This window comes from Pseudoliparis swirei, chromosome 8 (assembly GCF_029220125.1).
Source record: "Pseudoliparis swirei isolate HS2019 ecotype Mariana Trench chromosome 8, NWPU_hadal_v1, whole genome shotgun sequence".
NCBI lineage: Eukaryota > Metazoa > Chordata > Actinopteri > Perciformes > Liparidae > Pseudoliparis > Pseudoliparis swirei.
This window is the reverse complement of record NC_079395.1, coordinates 21,636,866-21,646,141: the sequence shown is the minus strand read 5'-3', so window position 1 is coordinate 21,646,141 and position 9,276 is coordinate 21,636,866. Positions and strand designations below refer to the sequence as shown.

The following is a 9,276-nucleotide window of genomic DNA, read 5'->3' as shown; positions in this document are numbered from 1 at the left end:
AGATTCATGAACCTAACAGCATAGTTAGCCACCTGTCAAAGTCTCTAGCACCGACAGGTTCATAATCCAGAGATTACATTGTGTCAAAGATGTCCGGCCAAACTAACAGGACTATACAAAAGGCCAAAGGAGCCTCTCGACATGAAGTCTCGGAGCCATGACGGTAAACACCCACAGAGCCAATTCCCTAACCCCCCCCCCCCCCCCCTCTACTTTAATAAATCAGCAGATGCTGTCCCAGGTCCTCGTCCCCTATTAGAGGGCTGGATTAGTGGCCCTAAAATGAAGTGGCTCCTGTACTGAGGACCTCTCGGGTTTGCAGTGATTCACACATTGACCGCTGACTGTTCAGTCCTCTTCAGCGGCAGCTCGGTGCCCCGAGTAATCGACAACGGCTTCACTGCAAGAGGCTTTTCTGGCAATCTGCTTGGCTAGAAATGAAAGCCTCAGCCAGGCTGTCTGAGGCCTCACTGTGGCCCCAGTCATGGCTGACAACTGACATCCAGAGAAAGGTTGTCTCTCATCTTGAACCGGAACGTCTGCAGATTAATTCCGCGATATTTTATGATCCCCTTCAGTTGATATCAATGGTCATCCAGTGTTTCTGTCCATCTTATATTTCCATTTCATTACGGCCCCACAGCTCTTTTATGTTAAAGCGGTTTCATTTTGTGTTGATGCTGGAGGCCTCTCTATGGTGGCGGTTCTGTCCCTTTGGAAAAACACTATTTTTTCTTTAATTTGGTTCATAACCCCTTAAAAGTTATGTAGTTAACTTAAATCTCAAGGGTTATGAAGCCACTGTGCAAAGCTTTATTTACAAAAACTGCCGCAAGCATCCAGACAAAAACAAAAAGGTTCACAGATGACAAATAATTTCTGTTTTGTGTGTTTATTTGGGATAAGCTTCTCAAAAAATGTTGGTGCGTGAGACCCAGTGACATGTTGGAGGCAGAATGATTCTGGTCCATCTCGTGAAGAGTTTCACATATTTAACATCCCATACGCAACTTTAGTCGTATATGTATCATTTAAGATTATAACACTATAACACTAATTCAAAACAAACGCCAGGTCAATAATTACATTTTGAGACCATATGTGTGGTGCTTATAAGTTTGAACATGCATTGCTCTTTCCTGTGAAGAGTCTCCTACAAATCCATGTCATGTAATAATACCCTGTTTGAAAAGCTGGGGCGCTGAGATATTGGGTTGCAGATGAATATGCACAGATAAGACCCAAAGGGACCCTCAACCCCCCTGAGTCTCTTACCTCGACATTCACAAAGTGCCCTCTGAGAATGTTTTCACTCGTGTCTTTTTGACCCGGTCTTTGGTCGGCTGTCACCTCCACTCAAAGTCTGACGAGGTAATCGTGGAGGAGGAGCTTCAACTCTCTGTTTTAAGGAGCCTGCATCGTCCCTTTAAGACGGGAAGTTGAAGGCACAGATTGAGTGTTTTACTTTAATGTTCAGCCATCAGAAAGCCCCTCTCAGGTCATTATAGCATTAGACTTCGAGGTTTGAGGCGCCCTGAGAGAGAGAGAGAGAGAGAGAGAGAGAGAGAGCTGCTCAGATGTCAACATAAATATCAGTTTGTCTCCCCCGAACTCGACCTGTGCTGTGTTCACAGTGTCCCTGATGTCTGGAAGGAACAGATGAGAAACACTGATAACGTCAGACCAGGGCTGAGTGAACCTGAACGCCTCTAACAGGGAAAAAGATCTGTGAGTGTTAAAGATCTGATTTTCTTAAAGTGCTATGAACCCAGTCTGGGGAGATTTTACTGCATGATATTTTGTTCTTCTTTTTTCCATAAGTGAAAAAAATATATACAAAAGTGTTGACCTTGATGACAATGAAAAGAGGTTTTATGTTTTTTAAATAAAAAAATTAAAAAAAGGAAATAATAATTAAAAAAATGAAAAATTCCTATTGTCATTAAATTTCTATAGAAATTAAATGACAATAGGAATTTGTTATTGTATTATATTATATATAATACAATAATATATTGTACTTGTGTAATGTAATAATTGGATATTTAGTGATGCAGGTGTGTCTGCACACAGATGTACCATATGTGTTATACCTCTTTTTATGTATTTGTATGTATTTATTTTCCTGTTCCTCTATAGGTGGGAGGGCGGGGGGGTGTTATATGTTTTGATACGTCAACAAAATGATCCAAAAAAATGGAAATATCAGTTAAAGTACATGTCTACTGTGTTATGTACCTGTCAATATTTCCAAATAAAAAAAGACATTAAAAAAATTAATACATGTGAAAAAAAACTGCTCCTCATAATCCTACAACGTTTCATTGATGAGCGAGTCCGAGCACAGTGGGAGGTGCAAATAATGTGTGTGTGTGTGTGGGGGGCGGGGTCGAGAATAAGTCCTCAGAGGAGCAAGAAGCTGAGGCTGAAGGGGTTGACGAGTGTGGAGTGAACAGAGGAGTGAGACACCGGGCTCGGGCTCCCGGTCTGCTGCTGCTGGGAAATGTTCGACCAACATCTGGCCCGCACGGGGGAAGTCCTACCGGAGGAAGTACCGGGTGAGGACGGTAGAAGCTCCGGGGAAATGTTCAACGGTGTGGTCTCCAACAGCGTGGTCAGCGTGGTGAGTAACACTATTATAAAACGACATGTCAAGAATTGACACTAAAAATGTTGAATTAAAGTTAGTTAATTCTATTAGGCCTACCTCAATTGTATTTATTTACACTATGATTATTTTTCGTTTGTATCCACTTTGTAAAACAAAAACAACTCTAATATTCTTTTTTTTGGAGGCCAAAGGTGTACATTTGTGTGAAAATTATTTAAACATCCGCTATGCCCATGCGCATTAATGTGCCCATATATTGTGCAAACGAAACATAATACAGTGGTTCCAAAGACATTACCATTTAATTTTAGACACCAAAACAAATGTCAAATCAAGGAATGAAAAGGCCACGGCCTGCAGGATTTATTATTGTATTGTTTCCATTTTTTGGTTATTATATTCCTCTGTCTCTTGATGAGACGTCGATCCAAAAAGTCCTTACTGTCGGCCAATACCTGCATTATTATCACATTATTCATCCCACAAGCTAAACATTACACAATGATACAATTAATAATAATACAATTGTGATATTTATTTATTTGAATGTGTACTTTTCGATTTTTATTCCGATTGATACTTCTACTCTGAATAATAATAATACTTAACGTTAAATCAATGATTATTAATTATTGTTATTTCCCCTATCATCATTATTATTATTGCTATAATTGCTTTACTATTTTTATATTTATTTAAATTTGTATAGGCAGAGTTTGCCATGTCAGCGACGGGAGACATTTCCACAGGTGAAACTCGTTCCGTTAATGAGGTCTATTTAGGTAAAGGTGTGAAGAGGGGGAGGGGCACCCCGGGCCGCGACTGACAGGTGTGAAGCGTAATGCTTGTCATCGGCCGGCTGATGGCTGGTTATCAGGTGCACGTGCGCTGCTAAACGCAATTAGCGGGAATCTCATCCAGCTGTCCTCGCGCTAATTGTACTTTGTAGACCTCGTTATGGACCCCGCTGCGAAGTCAACGAGTGGACCGGCACGAAAACACAGACAATCAATAAATAAATAAATCCTTCAAGAAAGTTTGAGTGAGTATTTCGTTAATACAATATACATTTAAAAAAAGTGTTGGGCGGGGACATGTTCTAATTAGTGACAGCGGTTGTCATGGAAACATGAACGGGACCGTATGGCGACTTTGACGTCACCGTGTCTCGCGCATCGCTCCGGACTCGCAGACACAATGTCGGAGGACGACACGGGACCGTCGGAGGCGGTTTTCACTCAGCTCCAAGCAGGAGACCTGTATGGCGACACAGTAGGTGCTCTTGGTTCCGACCCAAACCACTTTGTGTTCTTCTTCTTCTTCTTCGTTTCTGAAGTCTCTCGGCGCGCGACATGTAGCTCGCGCGGCACTTTTAAAAGCCCAGCGTGAGACCAGTCACCTTCCCTCACGGCTTATGATATGCTAGCCAAACAACGCTGCGTTACTCAGACGTCTCGATAGTTTGACCCTCTCTTCACTTTCGTAAACTCTACTCAAACATTTCTTTGGGATATGTCATTTTATAAAATTGTATTTTCTTCTGACAGGGTTCCTCTGGGCCTGAGGATATCTTCGAGGAGGACTCGTACTCGCCGTTCTCCCTCTCCTCGTCCTCCTCGGCCTCCGTCCACACCGCGGGCGCCCTGCAGGAGAACGTCCTGTGCACGTCCTGCGGCCATGACATAGTGGACCGGTACCTCCTCAAGGTCAGACACGCGCACACACTGGGTGGGAATACTTACACAATTAGGCCGCAGTTGAATATAAGTCATATATACATACACAAAAAATACAAAAGAAAAAATGGAACAAGATTATTATAATATATAATAAATACTTGTTACTTTTTTCTTTTTCTCCACCTCAGGTGAACGATCTGTGCTGGCACGTGCGCTGCCTCTCCTGCAGTGTGTGTAACACGTCGCTGGGGCGTCACGTGAGCTGCTACATCAAGGACAAAGAGGTGTTCTGCAAACTGGACTACTTCAGGTGAGTCGGTGCTACCTCCAGTCACACTCTTCTATGAATAAGCATCATGTAAGGAACATAATACCATGTGTTTTTATATCGCCTCCCTGACTGAACATTACAATATCAGGTCATTACAGAGAATAACGATTAATTCGGAAAACGAGCATTTCATACAGTGTGTTTGAGGGGGGAAATAAATAGGAAATATGTGCTTTTTAGCTCATAGATGAAACACAAAGGACAGAAGAACTTTAGTTTAGTGTACGTTGTGCTTTGTTTGAGGATCACAGAATTCAAGCATCATTTATATATTATGAGAGTATCTCATCCTGGATGCCTGGGAATCGATGACAACACATATATAAATCTATTCTCAATTAGTTTTAAGGTACAATCTGAAAAAATTAAATAAACTGCACTGCTACTGCACATTCAACTGAATCTGATCGACCAACCAGAACTTAGGAAATACTGGCAGCAGTGCTGGTGCCTTTTTCTTTTTTTGGGGTGAGGCACGGACCATTTTGAACATATTGTAACGGACTGAGGGAAATGTTATGTTCAGGATGTAAGTGAACGTCTCACGAGCTGGTAGCTGTGAGGCGTGTCTGTGATTGGACAGCGAGTGATGTTGTTGTGTGTGTGTTGTTGTGTTACGCGGTTCGGAGAGAGCTATGACCCGGAGCAGACGTGAAGCTGGTTGGGAGACTTTCACGGCGTTTTGCTGTGGTTTTGGCGTAGGCTACGGCCAACAGTAGCTTGTTCTATGTTCCTTGAATAAACACCCTATAAGCCATCTACGTCTCGTAGCGTTCCTGACCCAGGGTCGCTACAATATCTTTTATTTTGAAGAACCGTTAAGAGTTGGAGTCTCTGAATGTTATTCATGCCAATGACTTGCCGTGAAGAAAGACACATGGAGCGCTATCCGTTCCTCTGAAAGTGGAGAAGCATATTGTCTTCATCAAAACTGTAAATTAATATTATGGCTCCAGAATGGATAACAATTTATTTACAATGGATTTGTTAATTTTGCGCTATTTGGCTTCCATAAAAATTCTCTCTTCAGACTGTAAGAAAACATAAAAAATACACAATCAAGAGTTCATTTTACTACTTTGTCTATTTAAGAGTATATTTCTCCTAAATGTACCAAATGTTGTCATTAAAATAAATCAGTTGCATATTTAATCATATTATTTCATTTGGTCGGTCATTAGCTGGAGAGTTAACATTTTTTATTAAAATGGCACTCCAATAGCAGACACTAGCCGGACCACTAAAAGCAGAAGTAGCAACACCCCTGGTAAAAAAATAAAGATGCTCCACTCGGTAACAGCAACAACACAAATGATAGCAGAAGAGATCCAAAAGTTTCTATTGTCAACAGATTGAAAAGTTTTGAACCTGGCTTCATCAAATGTTCAGGTTTCTTTTCTGGAAATATTTGCACATTAGTAGATATTTAATGAGATGTCTCATTTGCAAATTTAAACGTATCAAAGGACTGGTGAAGTGTCCTGGCTATATTGGTTTAAATATTGATCTGCAGCAGGCCCGTAAAGACCTGCTCAGAGGATCTCCTGCTAAAGACCGCTTGACCACGACGAGACCGCCACTCATCAATCGTGTAACCGCATCTCCCCTGAGTGACCCCCCCCCCCCTCCTCCCCCCTCCTCTTCCTCGTCTTTGTCCAGGAGGTACGGGACCCGCTGCACCCGCTGCGGTCGCAACATCCACTCCAGCGACTGGGTGCGTCGGGCCCGAGGCAGCACCTTCCACCTGGCCTGCTTCTCCTGCAACTCCTGCCGGCGCCAGCTGTCCACCGGGGAGGAGTGCGGCCTGCTGGAGAACCGGCTGTTCTGCCGGCCGCACTACGACCTCATGATGGAGAACGTCATGCGCGTGAAAGTAAACGGTGAGTCCAGGGGCTGGCTGAGCAACGAAGGCGGCAGACATGGTGTGTGTGGGAGGAGCTTGTCTATAAGAGAAACATGAACAATGACCGTTGTTCCACGTCTCGTCTTAAAGAGCAATCCACAGCACAGGAGGAGGAGGAGGAGGTAGAGAAGGAAAAGATCAGCACCACGACCAGACCTGCGAAGAGGGCCAGAACCAGCTTCACCGTGGACCAGACACAGGTACCGACCGCTACTGTGATCACTGCACTGCAGGGGGCAGAGAAATAGTGGAGCAACAACAACAACAACTGTAGAGGGATACAAACACAGAAAATAAAACACGTCAACAGGTGAACGTGATGCGGCATTTCACACTTTACACACGGATAAACACAAATAGACCTTCACACAGGTGATGATAGACCTTCACACAGGTGATCATAGACCTTCACACAGGTGATCATAGACCTTCACACAGGTGATGATAGACCTTCACACAGGTGATCATAGACCTTCACACAGGTGATCATAGACCTTCACACAGGTGATGATAGACCTTCACACAGGTGATCATAGACCTTCACACAGCAGGGTAAACACAGGTGTCCTTGATTAAATTAATTATGCCCAGCTTCCATTTAGTGTTAATTTACATAATGTTTAAGTCCTTCAGTCCTACACGTGTATCAGCTGCCAGCAGGTGGCGCTGCTCCGCCCCTCTTGCCACCAATACTGCGATTAGTCTCAGGTAAAATCCAGTAGTTCTCCACCTGCATCACATCTGTTCATCTCATTGGGGAGCTGCAGACTCTAAAACAGAGTTACAATGAGAGTGAATGTCTCAGTGGCCAGACACACAAGTATATATGTGATGACATGATGAATGGAGACTCAGGTGAGGTCTGCCCTCTAGAGCAGGGGTCCCCAACCCCCGGGCCGCGGCCCGGTACCGGTCCACGGCTTTGTTGGAACCGGGTCGTGGAAAAAAAGTGAATAAAAAAAGTTGTAATTCTTTTTTTTTAATCAGTCGGAAAAATCTATTATTTTGAAAAAGGAGCGGATCCACCCGTGTGTGCGTCTGAGCCGCGTTCAGGAGTCTTAAAGTTCGGGTTTATCGCTGCAGGCGAGTCTCACGCGCCGAACCCTCTGCTGGCGGCACAGTGACAAAGAATCTTAAAACATATTCAACTGCTCAATGAATTCTGTCACTTCAGGGAAATGACAACTGTTTTCAAGTTGGCCGATAAAGTCGCTGCTGTGTGGGCGAGTGAACAGCGGAACATTCTACATGTTTCAGACGTTGACCGGATGGAAGAGGCTTTTAAAAGAGTTTGAGCGGTACTCCAACCACAAAAGACCCGACTGCAATAGAATAGACCTGCAACCCATTTGTAAACAAACCCACCCGGTGAATCGAGCCCGTCCGAGCTAGAAGAACATGTGTTGGAGATGCAAATGACGGTGGCCTTAAGGGACATTTCACACAACAACTCTGCCGGTGTTCTAATGACAGCGACCAGAACTCGGTGAGGAGCAGCGGACCAAACACACGTCTGTGTCTCCGTCTCCATCAGCGGCTCGTTGCAGGTCAACAAGCGCACGGCTCACACTCATCTGGCGTAATGAGGAGTTGTAGTTTTGGCACTTTATGCCCTTCGTATAATTGTATGACGTCATATTTATTACATCATTTATATTGCCGGTCCGTGAAAATAATTTTTGACACTGAACCGGTCCGTGGCTCAAAAGGTTGGGGACCGCTGGTCCAGTGGACAGACGCGTCTCTTTTAATCTGTTACACCAACATCAACTCAACAAAACATCCACTGTGTCAACACGTTGCCCTCTGGTCCTCTCCACATGTTCAGGTGATGCAAATCCAGTTTACTAAAGACAACAACCCCGACGCCCAGAATCTGCAGAAGCTGGCAGAGAGGACCGGCCTCAGCCGCCGGGTCATCCAGGTAAAGCCGCCGACGCTTTGGGTCGAGTCCCCGGGCCCTCGTGCCGATACCTTCGTCTCAGTCTCTGTCCGTTCTCCCCCCTCAGGTTTGGTTTCAGAACTGTCGAGCTCGTCAAAAGAAATACGTCGGCCCACATTCTGGCTCCTCCCTGATGACGTCGTTTGCTCCTAATCAGCTGGCGCCGCCGCCGCTGATGGAGGACCTGCAATACACCACCTATATTTCCCCTGACGCGCCCCTCCTGGCCACTCTGACGTATATGGATGGTGAGGAACACACACAGACACACACACAGACACACACACAGACACACAAACAGAGACACACACATACACAGACACACACATTCACACACCCACACAGACACATACATACACAGACACACACACAGACACGGACACACAAACAGAGACACATACATACAGACACACACACATACACAGACACACACATACACACACACACACACACACACACGAGAGCTGTGCACGGTCTGATGTTCATGTTCCACTCTCATGTCCCTCAGTGCAAAATCCGGACCAACTGTTGCTCCAGCCGCTCGTCTCCCATTCGCTGACGCAGCTGCCGGTCAGCCACGCCTGAGCTCCCGCCGCCGCTCGACAACCGAGACGACAAAGTGTCCCGAGGTCACCGCAGCAGTTAAATCGATGAGTTAAATGTTCACAGCCGAGCGGACGCTGAACCGACGATGACGACGGCGTGAATGGAACTTTTGTTAATATGTATATGATGTGCATTCCTTTGTGTTTAATTTATTTGGAGAAAATGATGATATGGCACTTTTGTCGGAGAAAAGATGTAAAAAAA

At 44.7% G+C, this 9,276-nt stretch overlaps 1 protein-coding gene across 1 annotated transcript; it reads left to right on the top strand.

The window, feature by feature from the left end:
• Window positions 1-3,754: 3,754 nt before the first annotated feature.
• On the top strand, window positions 3,755-9,276 carry lhx8a (LIM homeobox 8a). The gene is made up of 8 exons (XM_056420366.1): window positions 3,755-3,883; window positions 4,159-4,317; window positions 4,479-4,600; window positions 6,281-6,501; window positions 6,615-6,724; window positions 8,353-8,448; window positions 8,534-8,714; window positions 8,975-9,276. The coding sequence occupies exons 1-8, from the start codon at window positions 3,755-3,757 to the stop codon at window positions 9,049-9,051; spliced, it is 1,095 nt and encodes a 364-aa protein (XP_056276341.1). The 3' UTR covers window positions 9,052-9,276.

Coding starts and splice junctions, on each gene's coding strand:
- lhx8a (XM_056420366.1), top strand. CDS start 3,755: ATGGCGACTTTGACGTCACCGTGTCTCGCGCATCGCTCCGGACTCGCA. Junction 4,601..6,280: donor TGCAAACTGGACTACTTCAG/GTGAGTCGGTGC, acceptor GTCTTTGTCCAG/GAGGTACGGGACCCGCTGCA. Junction 8,715..8,974: donor CACTCTGACGTATATGGATG/GTGAGGAACACA, acceptor CATGTCCCTCAG/TGCAAAATCCGGACCAACTG.